The sequence below is a fragment of the Bombina bombina genome, chromosome 9 (genome assembly GCF_027579735.1).
Source record: "Bombina bombina isolate aBomBom1 chromosome 9, aBomBom1.pri, whole genome shotgun sequence".
Lineage (NCBI taxonomy): Eukaryota > Metazoa > Chordata > Amphibia > Anura > Bombinatoridae > Bombina > Bombina bombina.
The window spans coordinates 265,494,665-265,517,776 of record NC_069507.1 but is presented as its reverse complement, the minus strand read 5'-3'; the positions used below and the strand labels follow the sequence as shown (position 1 = coordinate 265,517,776).

At 46.3% G+C, this 23,112-nt stretch overlaps 1 protein-coding gene across 1 annotated transcript in view; it reads right to left on the bottom strand.

Annotated features, from left to right (window-relative positions):
• The window catches only part of YBX3 (Y-box binding protein 3), a 147,536-nt gene that overhangs the window by 101,212 nt on the left and 23,212 nt on the right, over nt 1–23,112 (bottom strand). The window contains exons 4-5 of the mRNA XM_053692798.1: nt 22,482–22,571; nt 394–516 (exon numbers count right to left, since the gene is read on the bottom strand). Coding sequence (XP_053548773.1) covers nt 394–516; nt 22,482–22,571 — 213 coding nt within the window. The remainder of the gene's footprint in view (nt 1–393; nt 517–22,481; nt 22,572–23,112) is intronic.

Below are 23,112 nucleotides of genomic sequence, written 5' to 3'. Positions count from 1 at the left end.
ATAGAGTATCTATATATTTACTTTTATTATCAAATTTGCTTCATTTTGGCGGTATCATTTGTAGCAATGCACTACTGTGAGCTAGCTGAACACAGGTGAATCAATGAAAAGAGGTATATATATCACCAATCATCACCAGCTAACTCCCACAGCTCCTAAACCTACCTAGGTAACCGTTTCAACAAAGGATACGAAGACAACAAAGAAAATTAGATAACAGAAGTCAAAAGGAAACTTGTATGCTCTATCTGAATCATAAAATAAAAAAAATTGGCTTTTAGGTCGCTTTAAGTAAACAAAGTTTAGTCCTTGTAAGGTCTGACTATTTCAGGTAGTTTCTGTATTTATAAGGCAGGTAAGGCTGAGAGGACACACGTTTACCATATTGCTTACCTCCCTTCCTGGTGCTCTCCTGCGTCCGTAGTAACCACGGCGATATCTGCGTCTGTCTGCAGCATAACGACTGCCTTGTACTGGGGCTCCCTTTGGCCCAGTTACATTAGCTGCCTCGGCCCCCTAGAAATGCAACATGTTAAAAGATGAGGAGTTACTTACTTTACTATTAATAACAGATTCACATATCATGACACTATCATTTATTTGTGAAACACAGAAATATTCAGTAGAACCGATTATATAAGCGGGAGTACAAAATACCACTAATCCAAAGCAATACATTACAGATACCAGATAAATAGAGTCTTTTAAAGGGTGGTGTAAAGAGAAATACTACAAAGAGCTTACAATCTAAAAGTTCATGGGTAAATAAGCCTGGTGTGGGTAAGATGTTTTGTTTGGTTGCGTGTAGAGTGAATGAAAGGTGCAAGGGAGTATTACAGAGTGAGTCTAAGCTCCCCAGACAGGAGGGAGAGGATATGGAGGATAGATGTGTTAGTGAGAGGGAGTATCTGGGTATGAGGTTACATAGATATCTGTAGATTAGATGCATATTTTAAATCTGATTCAGTAGCATATGGGAAGCAGTGCAGGGTCGGACAGAGTGCTGGGTGTTGGGAAGTTCACCAAGAACTGTTACAGTAGTCAAGGGGGGCAAGATAAGGGAGGGAAGATGTCTTGTCTGAGTCCGGCATTTGCTGTAGCAGAATTTGTCTCTGCTGTTTTATCATACAATGCATTTAAAGATCTCATGAGAAGAGCTGATAAGTGTCATATGGTGTAGTGCAGTCAATGAGTATATGTTGTACAATATCTACATGACTCCTTGTATAACGCTGTACAAACTGATCATTACATCATGGTTATAAAGTATTCTGCCTTAGACTTGTGTCACGATTCCACAAACATACACTATTTTGTAAAACAAGTTTAGGTGTCACAAAATCCAAACAAAAAGTTTAACAGCACAAACACAGCTGTGTTTTTAAGATTCATGTCTGAATTATAAGACTTGTGGGCATAAAACAGGAGAGACCCATAGGAAAGCTTGATAATAATAACTGAAGCTGACGCTAAAGCTAAGAGCACTATTATCAAGGGACCTGCAAAAACTGGACATAAACTGATTGGTCACTAAAACATGATCTGCATCAGGTTTTCGTTCCACTGATACAGCTCACGCTGGTAACTGGGCGATATCACAGTATCTTTCTTTGATACAGCTCGGGCTGGTGCCTGGCGATATCACAGTATCTTTCCACGGATACAGCGCAGGCTGGTGCCTGGCGATATCACAGTATCTTTCAACTGATACAGCTCAGACTGGTGACTGGGCGATATCACAGTATCTATCACTGATACAGCTTAGACTGGTGACTGGGCGATATCACAGTATCTTTCAACTGATACAGCTCAGACTGGTGACTGGGCGATATCACAGTATCTATCACTGATACAGCTTAGGCTGGTGACTGGGCGATATCACAGTATCTATCACTGATACAGCTTAGGCTGGTGACTGGGCGATATCACAGTATCTGTCACTGATACAGCTTAGGCTGGTGCCTGCCGATATCACAGTATCTATCACTGATACAGCTCAGACTGGTGACTGGGCGATATCACAGTATCTGTCACTGATACAGCTCAGACTGGTGACTGGGCGATATCACAGTATCTGTCACTGATACAGCTCAGACTGGTGACTGGGCGATATCACAGTATATGTCACTGATACAGCTCAGACTGGTGACTGGGCGATATCACAGTATCTGTCACTGATACAGCTTAGGCTGGTGACTGGGCGATATCACAGTATCTGTCACTGATACAGCTCAGACTGGTGACTGGGCGATATCACAGTATCTGTCACTGATACAGCTCAGACTGGTGACTGGGCGATATCACAGTATCTGTCACTGATACAGCTCAGACTGGTGACTGGGCGATATCACAGTATCTGTCACTGATACAGCTCAGACTGGTGACTGGGCGATATCACAGTATCTGTCACTGATACAGCTTAGGCTGGTGACTGGGCGATATCACAGTATCTGTCACTGATACAGCTCAGACTGGTGACTGGGCGATATCACAGTATCTATCACTGATACAGCTTAGGCTGGTGACTGGGCGATATCACAATATCTATAACTGATACAGCTTAGGCTGGTGACTGGGCGATATCACAGTATCTGTCACTGATACAGCTTAGACTGGTGACTGGGCGATATCACAGTATCTGTCACTGATACAGCTTAGGCTACTGACTGGGCGATATCACAGTATCTATCACTGATACAGCTTAGACTGGTGACTGGGCGATATCACAGTATCTATCACTGATACAGCTTAGACTGGTGACTGGGCGATATCACAGTATCTGTCACTGATACAGCTTAGGCTGGTGACTGGGCGATATCACAGTATCTATCACTGATACAGCTTAGGCTGGTGACTGGGCGATATCACAGTATCTGTCACTGATACAGCTTAGGCTGGTGACTGGGCGATATCACAGTATCTATAACTGATACAGCTTAGGCTGGTGACTGGGCGATATCACAGTATCTATCACTGATACAGCTCAGACTGGTGACTGGGCGATATCACAGTATCTATCACTGATACAGCTTAGGCTGGTGACTGGGCGATATCACAGTATCTATAACTGATACAGCTTAGACTGGTGACTGGGCGATATCACAGTATCTATCACTGATACAGCTTAGGCTGCTGACTGGGCGATATCACAGTATCTGTCACTGATACAGGTCAGACTGGTGACTGGGCGATATCACAGTATCTGTCACTGATACAGCTTAGGCTGGTGACTGGGCGATATCACAGTATCTATAACTGATACAGCTTAGGCTGGTGACTGGGCGATATCACAGTATCTGTCACTGATACAGCTTAGGCTGGTGACTGGGCGATATCACAGTATCTATTACTGATACAGCTTAGGCTGGTGACTGGGCGATATCACAGTATCTATAACTGATACAGCTTAGGCTGGTGACTGGGCGATATCACAGTATCTATCACTGGTACAGCTTAGGCTGGTGACTGGGCGATATCACAGTATCTGTCACTGATACAGCTTAGGCTGGTGACTGGGCGATATCACAGTATCTATTACTGATACAGCTTAGGCTGGTGACTGGGCGATATCACAGTATCTGTCACTGATACAGCTTAGGCTGGTGACTGGGCGATATCACAGTATCTATCACTGATACAGCTTAGGCTGGTGACTGGGCGATATCACAGTATCTATCACTGATACAGCTTAGGCTGGTGACTGGGCGATATCACAGTATCTGTCACTGATACAGCTTAGGCTGGTGACTGGGCGATATCACAGTATCTATTACTGATACAGCTTAGGCTGGTGACTGGGCGATATCACAGTATCTGTCACTGATACAGCTTAGGCTGGTGACTGGGCGATATCCCAGTATCTATCACTGATACAGCTTAGGCTGGTGACTGGGCGATATCACAGTATCTATCACTGATACAGCTTAGGCTGGTGACTGGGCGATATCACAGTATCTGTCACTGATACAGCTTAGGCTGGTGACTGGGCGATATCACAGTATCTATCACTGGTACAGCTTAGGCTGGTGACTGGGCGATATTACAGTATCTATCACTGATACAGCTTAGGCTGGTGACTGGGCGATATCACAGTATCTATCACTGGTACAGCTTAGGCTGGTGACTGGGCGAAATCACAGTATCTATCACTGATACAGCTTAGGCTGGTGACTGGGCGATATCACAGTATCTGTCACTGATACAGCTTAGGCTGGTGACTGGGCGATATCACAGTATCTATTACTGATACAGCTTAGGCTGGTGACTGGGCGATATCACAGTATCTGTCACTGATACAGCTTAGGCTGGTGACTGGGCGATATCCCAGTATCTATCACTGATACAGCTTAGGCTGGTGACTGGGCGATATCACAGTATCTATCACTGATACAGCTTAGGCTGGTGACTGGGCGATATCACAGTATCTGTCACTGATACAGCTTAGGCTGGTGACTGGGCGATATCACAGTATCTATCACTGGTACAGCTTAGGCTGGTGACTGGGCGATATTACAGTATCTATCACTGATACAGCTTAGGCTGGTGACTGGGCGATATCACAGTATCTATCACTGGTACAGCTTAGGCTGGTGACTGGGCGATATCACAATATCCTTCACTGATACAGCTTAGGCTGGTGACTGGGCGATATCACAGTATCTATCACTGATACAGCTTAGGCTGGTGACTGGGCGATATCACAGTATCTGTCACTGATACAGCTTAGGCTGGTGACTGGGCGATATCACAGTATCTGTCACTGATACAGCTTAGGCTGGTGACTGGGCGATATCACAGTATCTATCACTGATACAGCTTAGGCTGGTGACTGGGAGATATCACAGTATCTATAACTGATACAGCTTAGGCTGGTGACTGGGCGATATCACAGTATCTGTCACTGATACAGCTTAGGCTGGTGACTGAGCGATATCACAGTATCTATCACTGATACAGCTTAGGCTGGTGACTGAGCGATATCACAGTATCTGTCACTGATACAGCTTAGGCTGGTGACTGAGCGATATCACAGTATCTGTCACTGATACAGCTCAGACTGGTGACTGGGCGATATCACAGTATCTGTCACTGATACAGCTTAGGCTGGTGACTGGGCGACATCACAGTATCTGTCACTGATACAGCTTAGACTGGTGACTGGGCGATATCACAGTATCTATCACTGATACAGCTTAGACTGGTGACTGGGCGATATCACAGTATCTGTCACTGATACAGCTTAGGCTGGTGACTGGGCGATATCACAGTATCTGTCACTGATACAGCTTAGGCTGGTGACTGGGCGATATCACAGTATCTATAACTGATACAGCTTAGGCTGGTGACTGGGCGATATCACAGTATCTATCACTGATACAGCTTAGGCTGGTAACTGGGCGATATCACAGTATCTATCACTGATACAGCTCAGACTGGTGACTGGGCGATATCACAGTATCTATCACTGATACAGCTTAGGCTGGTGACTGGGCGATATCACAGTATCTATCACTGATACAGCTTAGGCTGCTGACTGGGCGATATCACAGTATCTGTCACTGATACAGGTCAGACTGGTGACTGGGCGATATCACAGTATCTGTCACTGATACAGCTTAGGCTGGTGACTGGGTGATATTACAGTATCTGTCACTGATACAGCTTAGACTGGTGACTGGGCGATATCACAGTATCTATCACTGATACAGCTTAGACTGGTGACTGGGCGATATCACAGTATCTATCACTGATACAGCTTAGGCTGCTGACTGGGCGATATCACAGTATCTGTCACTGATACAGGTCAGACTGGTGACTGGGCGATATCACAGTATCTATCACTGATACAGCTTAGGCTGGTGACTGGGTGATATTACAGTATCTGTCACTGATACAGCTTAGGCTGGTGACTGGGCGATATTACAGTATCTGTCACTGGTACAGCTTAGGCTGGTGACTGGGCGATATCACAGTATCTATCACTGATACAGCTTAGGCTGGTGATTGGGCGATATCACAGTATCTGTCACTGATACAGCTTAGGCTGGTGACTGGGCGATATCACAGTATCTATCACTGGTACAGCTTAGGCTGGTGACTGGGCGATATCACAATATCCTTCACTGATACAGCTTAGGCTGGTGACTGGGCGATATCACAGTATCTATCACTGATACAGCTTAGGCTGGTGACTGGGCGATATCACAGTATCTGTCACTGATACAGCTTAGGCTGGTGACTGGGCGATATCACAGTATCTATCACTGATACAGCTTAGGCTGGTGACTGGGCGATATCACAGTATCTATCACTGATACAGCTTAGGCTGGTGACTGGGCGATATCACAGTATCTGTCACTGATACAGCTTAGGCTGCTGACTGGGCGATATCACAGTATCTATCACTGATACAGCTTAGGCTGGTGACTGGGCGATATCACAGTATCTATCACTGATACAGCTTAGGCTGCTGACTGGGCGATATCACAGTATCTATCACTGATACAGCTTAGGCTGCTGACTGGGCGATATCACAGTATCTATCACTGATACAGCTTAGGCTGGTGACTGGGCGATATCACAGTATCTGTCACTGATACAGCTTAGACTGGTAACTGAGCGATATCACAGTATCTATCACTGATACAGCTTAGGCTGGTGACTGGGCGATATCACAGTATCTGTCACTGATACAGCTTAGGCTGGTGACTGAGCGATATCACAGTATCTATCACTGATACAGCTTAGGCTGGTGACTGGGCGATATCACAGTATCTGTCACTGATACAGCTTAGACTGGTAACTGAGCGATATCACAGTATCTATCACTGATACAGCTTAGGCTGGTGACTGGGCGATATCACAGTATCTGTCACTGATACAGCTTAGGCTGGTGACTGAGCGATATCACAGTATCTATCACTGATACAGCTTAGGCTGGTGACTGAGCGATATCACAGTATCTGTCACTGATACAGCTTAGGCTGGTGACTGGGCGATATCACAGTATCTATCACTGGTACAGCTTAGGCTGGTGACTGGGCGATATCACAATATCCTTCACTGATACAGCTTAGGCTGGTGACTGGGCGATATCACAGTATCTATCACTGATACAGCTTAGGCTGGTGACTGGGCGATATCACAGTATCTGTCACTGATACAGCTTAGGCTGGTGACTGGGCGATATCACAGTATCTGTCACTGATACAGCTTAGGCTGGTGACTGGGCGATATCACAGTATCTATCACTGATACAGCTTAGGCTGGTGACTGGGAGATATCACAGTATCTATAACTGATACAGCTTAGGCTGGTGACTGGGCGATATCACAGTATCTGTCACTGATACAGCTTAGGCTGGTGACTGAGCGATATCACAGTATCTATCACTGATACAGCTTAGGCTGGTGACTGAGCGATATCACAGTATCTGTCACTGATACAGCTTAGGCTGGTGACTGAGCGATATCACAGTATCTGTCACTGATACAGCTTAGGCTGGTGACTGGGCGATATCACAGTATCCTTCACTGATACAGCTTAGGCTGGTGACTGGGCGATATCACAGTATCCTTCACTGATAGAGCTTAGGCTGGTGACTGGGCGATATCACAGTATCTATCACTGATACAGCTTAGACTGGTGACTGGGCGATATCACAGTATCTGTCACTGATACAGCTTAGACTGGTGACTGGGCGATATCACAGTATCTATCACTGATACAGCTTAGGCTGGTGACTGGGCGATATCACAGTATCTGTCACTGATACAGCTCAGACTGGTGACTGGGCGATATCACAGTATCTGTCACTGATACAGCTTAGGCTGGTGACTGGGCGACATCACAGTATCTGTCACTGATACAGCTTAGGCTGGTGACTGGGCGATATCACAGTATCTATCACTGATACAGCTCAGGCTGGTGACTGGGCAATATCACAGTATCTGTCACTGATACAGCTTAGGCTGGTGACTGGGCGATATCACAGTATCTGTCACTGATACAGCTTAGGCTGGTGACTGGGCGATATCACAGTATCTATCACTGATACAGCTTAGGCTGGTGACTGGGCGATATCACAGTATCTATCACTGATACAGCTTAGGCTGGTGACTGGGCGATATCACAGTATCTATCCACTGATACAGCTTAGACTGGTGACTGGGCGATATCACAGTATCTATAACTGATACAGCTTAGACTGGTGACTGGGCGATATCACAGTATCTATCACTGATACAGCTTAGACTGGTGACTGGGCGATATCACAGTATCTGTCACTGATACAGCTTAGGCTGGTGACTGGGCGATATCACAGTATCTATCACTGATACAGCTTAGACTGGTGACTGGGCGATATCACAGTATCTGTCACTGATACAGCTTAGGCTGGTGACTGGGCGATATCACAGTATCTGTCACTGATACAGCTTAGGCTGGTGACTGGGCGATATCACAGTATCTATAACTGATACAGCTTAGGCTGGTGACTGGGCGATATCACAGTATCTATCACTGATACAGCTTAGGCTGGTAACTGGGCGATATCACAGTATCTATCACTGATACAGCTCAGACTGGTGACTGGGCGATATCACAGTATCTATCACTGATACAGCTTAGGCTGGTGACTGGGCGATATCACAGTATCTATCACTGATACAGCTTAGGCTGCTGACTGGGCGATATCACAGTATCTGTCACTGATACAGGTCAGACTGGTGACTGGGCGATATCACAGTATCTGTCACTGATACAGCTTAGGCTGGTGACTGGGTGATATTACAGTATCTGTCACTGATACAGCTTAGACTGGTGACTGGGCGATATCACAGTATCTATCACTGATACAGCTTAGACTGGTGACTGGGCGATATCACAGTATCTATCACTGATACAGCTTAGGCTGCTGACTGGGCGATATCACAGTATCTGTCACTGATACAGGTCAGACTGGTGACTGGGCGATATCACAGTATCTGTCACTGATACAGCTTAGGCTGGTGACTGGGTGATATTACAGTATCTGTCACTGATACAGCTTAGGCTGGTGACTGGGCGATATTACAGTATCTGTCACTGGTACAGCTTAGGCTGGTGACTGGGCGATATCACAGTATCTATCACTGATACAGCTTAGGCTGGTGATTGGGCGATATCACAGTATCTGTCACTGATACAGCTCAGGCTGGTGACTGGGCGATATCACAGTATCTATCACTGATACAGCTTAGGCTGGTGACTGGGCGATATCACAGTATCTATCACTGATACAGCTTAGGCTGGTGACTGGGCGATATCACAGTATCTGTCACTGATACAGCTTAGGCTGGTGACTGGGCGATATCACAGTATCTATCACTGGTACAGCTTAGGCTGGTGACTGGGCGATATCACAATATCCTTCACTGATACAGCTTAGGCTGGTGACTGGGCGATATCACAGTATCTATCACTGATACAGCTTAGGCTGGTGACTGGGCGATATCACAGTATCTGTCACTGATACAGCTTAGGCTGCTGACTGGGCGATATCACAGTATCTATCACTGATACAGCTTAGGCTGGTGACTGGGCGATATCACAGTATCTATCACTGATACAGCTTAGGCTGGTGACTGGGCGATATCACAGTATCTATCACTGATACAGCTTAGGCTGGTGACTGGGCGATATCACAGTATCTATAACTGATACAGCTTAGGCTGGTGACTGGGCGATATCACAGTATCTGTCACTGATACAGCTTAGACTGGTAACTGAGCGATATCACAGTATCTGTCACTGATACAGCTTAGGCTGGTGACTGGGCGATATCACAGTATCTATCACTGATACAGCTTAGGCTGGTGACTGGGCGATATCACAGTATCTATCACTGATACAGCTTAGGCTGGTGACTGGGCGATATCACAGTATCTGTCACTGATACAGCTTAGGCTGGTGACTGAGCGATATCACAGTATCTATCACTGATACAGCTTAGGCTGGTGACTGAGCGATATCACAGTATCTGTCACTGATACAGCTTAGGCTGGTGACTGGGCGATATCACAGTATCTTTCAACTGATACAGCTCAGACTGGTGACTGGGCGATATCACAGTATCTGTCACTGATACAGCTTAGGCTGGTGAGTGGGCGATATCACAGTATCTTTCAACTGATACAGCTTAGGCTGGTGACTGGGCGATATCACAGTATCTGTCACTGATACAGCTTAGGCTGGTGACTGGGCGATATCACAGTATCCTTCACTGATACAGCTTAGGCTGGTGACTGGGCGATATCACAGTATCCTTCACTGATACAGCGCAGGCTGGTGACTGGGCGATATCACAGTATCTATCACTGATACAGCTTAGGCTGGTGACTGGGCGATATCACAGTATCTATAACTGATACAGCTTAGGCTGGTGACTGGGCGATATCACAATATCCTTCACTGATACAGCTTAGGCTGGTGACTGGGCGATATCACAGTATCTATCACTGATACAGCTTAGGCTGGTGACTGGGCGATATCACAGTATCTATCACTGATACAGCTTAGGCTACTGACTGGGCGATATCACAGTATCTATCACTGATACAGCTTAGGCTGGTGACTGGGCGATATCACAGTATCTATAACTGATACAGCTTAGGCTGGCGAGTGGGCGATATCACAGTATCTATCACTGATACAGCTTAGGCTGGTGACTGGGCGATATCACAGTATCTATCACTGATACAGCTTAGGCTGGTGACTGGGCGATATCACAGTATCTATCACTGATACAGCTTAGGCTGGTGACTGGGCGATATCACAGTATCCTTCACTGATACAGCTTAGGCTGGTGACTGGGCGATATCACAGTATCTATCACTGATACAGCTTAGGCTGGTGACTGGGCGATATCACAGTATCTATCACTGATACAGCTTAGGCTGGTGACTGGGCGATATCACAGTATCCTTCACTGATACAGCTTAGGCTGGTGACTGGGCGAAATCACAGTATCTGTCACTGATACAGCTTAGGCTGGTGACTGGGCGATATCACAGTATCTATAACTGATACAGCTTAGGCTGGCGAGTGGCCGATATCACAGTATCTGTCACTGATACAGCTTAGACTGGTGACTGGGCGATATCACAGTATCCTTCACTGATACAGCTTAGGCTGGTGACTGGGCGATATCACAGTATCTATCACTGATACAGCTTAGGCTGGCGAGTGGCCGATATCACAGTATCTATCACTGATACAGCTTAGGCTGGTGAGTGGGCGATATCACAGTATCCTTCACTGATACAGCTTAGGCTGGTGACTGGGCGATATCACAGTATCTGTCACTGATACAGCTTAGGCTGGTGACTGGGCGATATCACAGTATCTATCACTGATACAGCTTAGGCTGGCGAGTGGCCGATATCACAGTATCTGTCACTGATACAGCTTAGGCTGGTGACTGGGCGATATCACAGTATCTGTCACTGATACAGCTTAGGCTGGTGACTGGGCGATATCACAGTATCTATCACTGATACAGCTTAGGCTGGTGACTGGGCGATATCACAGTATCTATCACTGATACAGCTTAGGCTGGTGACTGGGCGATATCACAGTATCTATCACTGATACAGATTAGGCTGGTGACTGGGCGATATCACAGTATCCTTCACTGATACAGCTTAGGCTGGTGACTGGGCGATATCACAGTATCTGTCACTGATACAGCTTAGGCTGGTGACTGGGCGATATTACAGTATCTATCACTGATACAGCTTAGACTGGTGACTGGGCGATATCACAGTATCCTTCACTGATACAGCTTAGGCTGGTGACTGGGCGATATCACAGTATCTGTCACTGATACAGCTTAGGCTGGTGACTGGGCGATATCACAGTATCTATCACTGATACAGCTTAGGCTGGCGAGTGGCCGATATCACAATATCTATCACTGATACAGCTTAGGCTGGTGACTGGGCGATATCACAGTATATATCACTGATACAGCTTAGGCTGGTGACTGGGCGATATCACAGTATCTGTCACTGATACAGCTTAGGCTGGTGACTGGGCAATATCACAGTATCTGTCACTGATACAGCTTAGGCTGGTGACTGGGCGATATCACAGTATCCTTCACTGATACAGCTTAGGCTGGTGACTGGGCGATATCACAGTATCTGTCACTGATACAGCTTAGGCTGGTGACTGGGCGATATCACAGTATCTGTCACTGATACAGCTTAGGCTGGTGACTGGGCAATATCACAGTATCTGTCACTGATACAGCTTAGGCTGGTGACTGGGCGATATCACAGTATCTATAACTGATACAGCTTAGGCTGGTGACTGGGCGATATCACAGTATCCTTCACTGATACAGCTTAGGCTGGTGACTGGGCGATATCACAGTATCCTTCACTGATACAGCTTAGGCTGGTGACTGGGCGATATCACAGTATCTGTCACTGATACAGCTTAGGCTGGTGACTGGGCGATATCACAGTATCCTTCACTGATACAGCTTAGGCTGGTGACTGGGCGATATCACAGTATCTGTCACTGATACAGCTTAGGCTGGTGACTGGGCGATATCACAGTATCCTTCACTGATACAGCTCAGGCTGGTGACTGGGCGATATCACAGTATCTGTCACTGATACAGCTTAGGCTGGTGACTGGGCGATATCACAGTATCTTTCCACTGATACAGCTTAGGCTGGTGACTGGGCGATATCACAGTATATGTCACTGATACAGCTTAGGCTGGTGACTGGGCGATATCACAGTATCTATCACTGGTACAGCTTAGGCTGGTGACTGGGCGATATCACAGTATCTATCACTGATACAGCTTAGGCTGGTGACTGGGCGATATCACAGTATCTATCACTGATACAGCTTAGGCTGGCGAGTGGCCGATATCACAGTATCTATCACTGATACAGCTTAGGCTGGTGACTGGGCGATATCACAGTATCTATCACTGGTACAGCTTAGGCTGGTGACTGGGCGATATCACAGTATCTATCACTGATACAGCTTAGGCTGGTGAGTTGGCGATATCACAGTATCTATCAATTTTACAGCTTAGGCTGGTGACTGGGCGATATCACAGTATCTATCACTGATACAGCTTAGGCTGGTGACTGTGCGATATCACAGTATCTGTCACTGATACAGCTTAGGCTGGTGACTGGGCGATATCACAGTATCTATCACTGATACAGCTACAGCTGGTGACTGGGCGATATCACAGTATCCTTCACTGATACAGCTTAGGCTGGTGACTGGGCGATATCACAGTATATATCACTGATACAGCTTAGGCTGGTGACTGGGCGATATCACAGTATCTGTCACTGATACAGCTTAGGCTGGTGACTGGGCAATATCACAGTATCTGTCACTGATACAGCTTAGGCTGGTGACTGGGCGATATCACAGTATCCTTCACTGATACAGCTTAGGCTGGTGACTGGGCGATATCACAGTATCTGTCACTGATACAGCTTAGGCTGGTGACTGGGCGATATCACAGTATCTGTCACTGATACAGCTTAGGCTGGTGACTGGGCAATATCACAGTATCTGTCACTGATACAGCTTAGGCTGGTGACTGGGCGATATCACAGTATCTATAACTGATACAGCTTAGGCTGGTGACTGGGCGATATCACAGTATCCTTCACTGATACAGCTTAGGCTGGTGACTGGGCGATATCACAGTATCCTTCACTGATACAGCTTAGGCTGGTGACTGGGCGATATCACAGTATCTGTCACTGATACAGCTTAGGCTGGTGACTGGGCGATATCACAGTATCCTTCACTGATACAGCTTAGGCTGGTGACTGGGCGATATCACAGTATCTGTCACTGATACAGCTTAGGCTGGTGACTGGGCGATATCACAGTATCCTTCACTGATACAGCTCAGGCTGGTGACTGGGCGATATCACAGTATCTGTCACTGATACAGCTTAGGCTGGCGAGTGGGCGATATCACAGTATCCTTCACTGATACAGCTTAGGCTGGTGAGTGGGCGATATCACAGTATCCTTCACTGATACAGCTTAGGCTGGTGACTGGGCGATATCACAGTATCTGTCACTGATACAGCTTAGGCTGGTGACTGGGCGATATCACAGTATCTATCACTGATACAGCTTAGGCTGGCGAGTGGCCGATATCACAGTATCTGTCACTGATACAGTATCTGTCACTGACCAGCTTAGGCTGGTGACTGGGCGATATCACAGTATCTGTCACTGATACAGCTTAGGCTGGTGACTGGGCGATATCACAGTATCTATCACTGATACAGCTTAGGCTGGCGAGTGGCCGATATCACAGTATCTGTCACTGATACAGCTTAGGCTGGTGACTGGGCGATATCACAGTATCTGTCACTGATACAGCTTAGGCTGGTGACTGGGCGATATCACAGTATCTATCACTGATACAGCTTAGGCTGGTGACTGGGCGATATCACAGTATCTATCACTGATACAGCTTAGGCTGGTGACTGGGCGATATCACAGTATCTATCACTGATACAGCTTAGGCTGGTGACTGGGCGATATCACAGTATCCTTCACTGATACAGCTTAGGCTGGTGACTGGGCGATATTACAGTATCTATCACTGATACAGCTTAGACTGGTGACTGGGCGATATCACAGTATCCTTCACTGATACAGCTTAGGCTGGTGACTGGGCGATATCACAGTATCTGTCACTGATACAGCTTAGGCTGGTGACTGGGCGATATCACAGTATCTATCACTGATACAGCTTAGGCTGGCGAGTGGCCGATATCACAATATCTATCACTGATACAGCTTAGGCTGGTGACTGGGCGATATCACAGTATATATCACTGATACAGCTTAGGCTGGTGACTGGGCGATATCACAGTATCTGTCACTGATACAGCTTAGGCTGGTGACTGGGCAATATCACAGTATCTGTCACTGATACAGCTTAGGCTGGTGACTGGGCGATATCACAGTATCCTTCACTGATACAGCTTAGGCTGGTGACTGGGCGATATCACAGTATCTGTCACTGATACAGCTTAGGCTGGTGACTGGGCGATATCACAGTATCTGTCACTGATACAGCTTAGGCTGGTGACTGGGCAATATCACAGTATCTGTCACTGATACAGCTTAGGCTGGTGACTGGGCGATATCACAGTATCTATAACTGATACAGCTTAGGCTGGTGACTGGGCGATATCACAGTATCCTTCACTGATACAGCTTAGGCTGGTGACTGGGCGATATCACAGTATCCTTCACTGATACAGCTTAGGCTGGTGACTGGGCGATATCACAGTATCTGTCACTGATACAGCTTAGGCTGGTGACTGGGCGATATCACAGTATCCTTCACTGATACAGCTTAGGCTGGTGACTGGGCGATATCACAGTATCTGTCACTGATACAGCTTAGGCTGGTGACTGGGCGATATCACAGTATCCTTCACTGATACAGCTCAGGCTGGTGACTGGGCGATATCACAGTATCTGTCACTGATACAGCTTAGGCTGGTGACTGGGCGATATCACAGTATCTTTCCACTGATACAGCTTAGGCTGGTGACTGGGCGATATCACAGTATATGTCACTGATACAGCTTAGGCTGGTGACTGGGCGATATCACAGTATCTATCACTGGTACAGCTCAGGCTGGTGACTGGGCGATATCACAGTATCTATCACTGATACAGCTTAGGCTGGTGACTGGGCGATATCACAGTATCTATCACTGATACAGCTTAGGCTGGCGAGTGGCCGATATCACAGTATCTATCACTGATACAGCTTAGGCTGGTGACTGGGCGATATCACAGTATCTATCACTGGTACAGCTTAGGCTGGTGACTGGGCGATATCACAGTATCTATCACTGATACAGCTTAGGCTGGTGAGTTGGCGATATCACAGTATCTATCAATGATACAGCTTAGGCTGGTGACTGGGCGATATCACAGTATCTATCACTGATACAGCTTAGGCTGGTGACTGTGCGATATCACAGTATCTGTCACTGATACAGCTTAGGCTGGTGACTGGGCGATATCACAGTATCTATCACTGATACAGCTTAGGCTGGTGACTGGGCGATATCACAGTATCCTTCACTGATACAGCTTAGGCTGGTGACTGGGCGATATCACAGTATCTGTCACTGATACAGCTTAGGCTGGTGACTGGGCGATATTACAGTATCTATCACTGATACAGCTTAGACTGGTGACTGGGCGATATCACAGTATCCTTCACTGATACAGCTTAGGCTGGTGACTGGGCGATATCACAGTATCTGTCACTGATACAGCTTAGGCTGGTGACTGGGCGATATCACAGTATCTATCACTGATACAGCTTAGGCTGGCGAGTGGCCGATATCACAGTATCTATCACTGATACAGCTTAGGCTGGTGACTGGGCGATATCACAGTATCTGTCACTGATACAGCTTAGGCTGGTGACTGGGCAATATCACAGTATCTATCACTGATACAGCTTAGGCTGGTGACTGGGCGATATCACAGTATCTGTCACTGATACAGCTTAGACTGGTGACTGGGCAATATCACAGTATCTATCACTGATACAGCTTAGGCTGGTGACTGGGCGATATCACAGTATCTGTCACTGATACAGCTTAGACTGGTGACTGGGCGATATCACAGTATCTGTCACTGATACAGCTTAGGCTGGTGACTGGGCAATATCACAGTATCTATCACTGATACAGCTTAGGCTGGTGACTGGGCGATATCACAGTATCTGTCACTGATACAGCTTAGACTGGTGACTGGGCGATATCACAGTATCTGTCACTGATACAGCTTAGGCTGGTGACTGGGCGATATCACAGTATCTATCACTGATACAGCTTAGGCTGGTGACTGGGCGATATCACAGTATCTGTCACTGATACAGCTTAGACTGGTGACTGGGCGATATCACAGTATCTGTCACTGATACAGCTTAGGCTGGTGACTGGGCGATATCACAGTATCTATCATTGATACAGCTTAGGCTGGTGACTGGGCGATATCACAGTATCCTTCACTGATACAGCTTAGGCTGGTGACTGGGCGATATCACAGTATCTATAACTAATACAGCTTAGGCTGGTGACTGGGCGATATCACAGTATCCTTCACTGATACAGCTTAGGCTGGTGACTGGGCAATATCACAGTATCTATCACTGATACAGCTTAGGCTGGTGACTGGGCGATATCACAGTATCTATCACTGATACAGCTCAGGCTGGTGACTGGGCGATATCACAGTATCTATCACTGATACAGCTTAGACTGGTGACTGGGCGATATCACAGTATCTATCACTGATACAGCTTAGGCTGGTGACTGGGCGATATCACAGTATCTATCATTGATACAGCTTAGACTGGTGACTGGGCGATATCACAGTATCTATCACTGATACAGCTCAGACTGGTGACTGGGCGATATCACAGTATCTTTCCACTGATACAGCTTAGGCTGGTGACTGGGCGATATCACAGTATCTATCACTGATACAGCTCAGACTGGTGACTGGGCGATATCACAGTATCTTTCCACTGATACAGCTTAGGCTGGTGACTGGGCGATATCACAGTATCTTTCCACTGATACAGCTTAGGCTGGTGACTGGGCGATATCACAGTATCTGTCACTGATACAGCTTAGGCTGGTGACTGGGCAATATCACAGTATCTGTCACTGATACAGCTTAGGCTGGTGACTGGGCAATATCACAGTATCTGTCACTGATACAGCTTAGGCTGGTGACTGGGCGATATCACAGTATCTGTCACTGATACAGCTTAGGCTGGTGACTGGGCGATATCACAGTATCTATAACTAATACAGCTTAGGCTGGTGACTGGGCGATATCACAGTATCTATAACTAATACAGCTTAGGCTGGTGACTGGGCGATATCACAGTATCTGTCACTGATACAGCTTAGGCTGGTGACTGGGCGATATCACAGTATCTATAACTAATACAGCTTAGGCTGGTGACTGGGCGATATCACAGTACCCTTCACTGATACAGCTTAGGCTGGTGACTGGGCGATATCACAGTATCTATCACTGATACAGCTTAGGCTGGTGACTGGGCGATATCACAGTATTTATCACTGATAAAGCTCAGGCTGGTGACTGGGCGATATCACAGTATCTGTCACTGATACAGCTCAGGCTGGTGACTGGGCGATATCACAGTATCTGTCACTGATACAGCTTAGGCTGGTGACTGTGCGATATCACAGTATCTATCACTGATACAGCTTAGGCTGGTGACTGGGCGATATCACAGTATCTGTCACTGATACAGCTTAGGCTGGTGACTGGGCGATATCACAGTATCTATCACTGATACAGCTTAGGCTGGTGACTGGGCGATATCACAGTATCTGTCACTGATACAGCTTAGGCTGGTGACTGGGCGATATCACAGTATCTGTCACTGATACAGCTTAGGCTGGTGACTGGGCGATATCACAGTATCTATCACTGATACAGCTCAGACTGGTGACTGGGCGATATCACAGTATCTATCACTGATACAGCTCAGACTGGTGACTGGGCGATATCACAGTATCTGTCACTGGTACAGCTTAGGCTGGTGACTGGGCGATATCACAGTATCTATCATTGATACAGCTTAGGCTGGCGAGTGGGCGATATCACAGTATCTATCACTGATACAGCTTAGACTGGTGATTGGGCGATATCACAGTATCTATAACTGATACAGCTTAGGCTGGTGACTGGGCGATATCACAGTATCTATCACTGATACAGCTTAGACTGGTGACTGGGCGATATCACAGTATCTGTCACTGATGCAGCTTAGGCTGCTGACTGGGCGATATCACAGTATCTATCACTGATACAGCTTAGGCTGGTGACTGGGCGATATCACAGTATCTGTCACTGATACAGCTTAGGCTGCTGACTGGGCGATATCACAGTATCTATCACTGATACAGCTTAGGCTGGTGACTGGGCGATATCACAGTATCTATCACTGATACAGCTTAGACTGGTGACTGGGCGATATCACAGTATCTGTCACTGATACAGCTTAGGCTGCTGACTGGGCGATATCACAGTATCTATCACTGATACAGCTTAGGCTGGTGACTGGGCGATATCACAGTATCTGTCACTGATACAGCTTAGGCTGCTGACTGGGCGATATCACAGTATCCTTCACTGATACAGCTTAGGCTGGTGACTGGGCGATATCACAGTATCTATCACTGATACAGCTTAGGCTGGTGACTGGGCGATATCACAGTATCTATAACTGATACAGCTTAGGCTGGTGACTGGGCGATATCACAGTATCTATCACTGATACAGCTTAGGCTGCTGACTGGGCGATATCACAGTATCTATCACTGATACAGCTTAGGCTGGTGACTGGGCGATATCACAGTATCTGTCACTGATACAGCTTAGGCTGGTGACTGGGCGATATCACAGTATCTGTCACTGATACAGCTCAGGCTGGTGACTGGGCGATATCACAGTATCTATCACTGATACAGGTCAGACTGGTGACTGGGCGATATCACAGTATCTGTCATCGATACAGCTTAGGCTGGTGACTGTGCGATATCACAGTATCCTTCACTGATACAGCTTAGGCTGGTGACTGGGCGATATCACAGTATCTATCACTGATACAGCTTAGGCTGGTGACTGGGCGATATCACAGTATCTATCACTGATACAGCTTAGGCTGGTGACTGTGCGATATCACAGTATCCTTCACTGATACAGCTTAGGCTGGTGACTGGGCGATATCACAGTATCTATAACTGGTACAGCTTAGGCTGGTGACTGGGCGATATCACAGTATCCTTCACTGATACAGCTTAGGCTGGTGACTGGGCGATATCACAGTATCTGTCACTGGTACAGCTCAGGCTGGTGACTGGGCGATATCACAGTATCTATAACTGATACGGCTTAGGCTGGTGACTGGGCGATATCACAGTATCTTTCCACTGATACAGCTTAGGCTGGTGACTGGGCGATATCACAGTATCTGTCACTGATACAGCTTAGGCTGGTGACTGGGCGATATCACAGTATCTGTCACTGATACAGCTTAGACTGGTGACTGGGCGATATCACAGTATCTATCACTGATACAGCTTAGGCTGGTGACTGGGCGATATCACAGTATCTATAACTGATACAGCTTAGGCTGGTGACTGGGCGATATCACAGTATCTATCACTGATACAGCTTAGACTGGTGACTGGGCGATATCACAGTATCTATCACTGATACAGCTTAGACTGGTGACTGGGCGATATCACAGTATCTATCACTGATACAGCTTAGGCTACTGACTGGGCGATATCACAGTATCTATAACTGATACAGCTTAGGCTGGTGACTGTGCGATATCACAGTATCTATCACTGATACAGCTTAGGCTGGTGACTGGGCGATATCACAGTATCTATCACTGATACAGCTTAGGCTGGTGACTGGGCGATATCACAGTATCTATAACTGATACAGCTTAGGCTGGTGACTGGGCGATATCACAGTATCTATCACTGATACAGCTTAGGCTGGTGACTGGGCGATATCACAGTATCTATCACTGATACAGCTTAGACTGGTGACTGGGCGATATCACAGTATCCTTCACTGATACAGCTTAGGCTGGTGACTGGGCGATATCACAGTATCTATCACTGATACAGCTTAGACTGGTGACTGGGCGATATCACAGTATCTATCACTGATACAGCTTAGGCTGGTGACTGGGAGATATCACAGTATCTGTCACTGATACAGCTTAGGCTGGTGACTGGGCGATATCACAGTATCTGTCACTGATACAGCTTAGGCTGGTGACTGGGCGATATCACAGTATCTATAACTGATACAGCTTAGGCTGGTGACTGGGCGATATCACAGTATCTATCACTGATACAGCTTAGGCTGGTGACTGGGCGATATCACAGTATCTGTCACTGATACAGCTTAGGCTGGTGACTGGGCGATATCACAGTATCTGTCACTGATACAGCTTAGGCTGGTGACTGGGCGATATCACAGTATCTGTCACTGATACAGCTTAGGCTGGTGACTGGGCAATATTACAGTATCTATTACTGGTACAGCTTAGACTGGTGACTGGGCAATATTACAGTATCTATTACTGGTACAGCTTAGACTGGTGACTGGGCGATATCACAGTATCTATAACTGATACAGCTTAGGCTGGTGACTGGGCGATATCACAGTATCTATAACTGATACAGCTTAGGCTGGTGACTGGGCGATATCACAGTATCTATCACTGATACAGCTTAGGCTGGTGACTGGGCGATATCACAGTATCCTTCACTGATACAGCTTAGGCTGGTGACTGGGCGATATCACAGTATCTATTACTGATACAGCTTAGACTGGTAACTGGGTGATATTACAGTATCTATCACTGATACAGCTTAGGCTGGTGACTGGGCGATATCACAGTATCTATCACTGATACAGCTTAGGCTGGTGACTGGGCGATATCACAGTATCTATCACTGATACAGCTTAGGCTGGTGACTGGGCGATATCACAGTATCTGTCACTGATACAGCTTAGGCTGGTGACTGGGCGATATCACAGTATCTATCACTGATACAGCTTAGGCTGGTGACTGGGCGATATCACAGTATCTATTACTGATACAGCTTAGACTGGTAACTGGGTGATATTACAGTATCTATCACTGATACAGCTTAGACTGGTGACTGGGCGATATCACAGTATCTATCACTGATACAGCTTAGGCTGGTGACTGGGCGATATCACAGTATCTGTCACTGATACAGCTTAGGCTGGTGACTGGGCGATATCACAGTATCTGTCACTGATACAGCTTAGACTGGTGACTGGGCGATATCACAGTATCTGTCACTGATACAGCTTAGGCTGGTGACTGGGCGATATCACAGTATCTGTCACTGATACAGCTTAGACTGGTGACTGGGCGATATCACAGTATCTGTCACTGATACAGCTTAGGCTGGTGACTGGGCGATATCACAGTATCTATAACTGATACAGCTTAGGCTGGTAACTGGGCGATATCACAGTATCCTTCACTGATACAGCTTAGGCTGGTGACTGGGCGATATCACAGTATCTATCACTGATACAGCTCGGGCTGGTGACTGGGCGATATCACAGTATCTATCACTGATACAGCTTAGGCTGGTGACTGTGCGATATCACAGTATCCTTCACTGATACAGCTTAGGCTGGTGACTGGGCAATATCACAGTATCTATAACTGATACAGCTTAGGCTGGTAACTGGGTGATATTACAGTATCTTTCCTCTCGTCTAGAAACAGACATTATAAAACATATTAAAGTGTTTCTAATACTGAGCATTTGGTTCCGCCTTACCTTCTCCCCAGCAACAACGTCAAACTCCACAACCTCTCCATCCCCTACGCTCCGCAGGTATTTGCGTGGATTGTTTTTCTTGATTGCGGTCTGTAGTGATAGAAACAGAACACGTGTATTATGCACGAGATGTCTCAGGCACTCATTAAATGAATGTTATATAGGACCTAACATTGGGGTCTAGGCCCTTAAAGGGACAGTCTAGGCCAAATAAACTTTCATGATTCAGATAGAGCATGTAATTTTAAACAATTTTCCAATTTACTGTTATCGCCAATTTTGTTTGTTCTCTTGGTATTCTTAGTTGAAAGCTTAACCTAGGAGGTTCATATGCTAATTTCTTAGACTTTGAAGCCCACCTCTTTCAGATTGCATTTTAACAGTTTTTCACCACTAGAGGGTGTTAGTTCACGTATTTCATATACAGGCAGTCCCCGGGTTACGTACAAGATAGGGACTTTAGGTTTGTTCTTAAGTTGAATTTGTATGTAAGTTGGAACAGGCACTTTTTTTAGGTGAAACTCTAGCCAAACATTTTTGTTTTTGTTTTGGAAAGCATAGGATAAAGTTTGTTTTGCTATCTGTGCCCCTGTTCAGAAAATTTCACATCACTTTCTGTCCTTGTGACAAT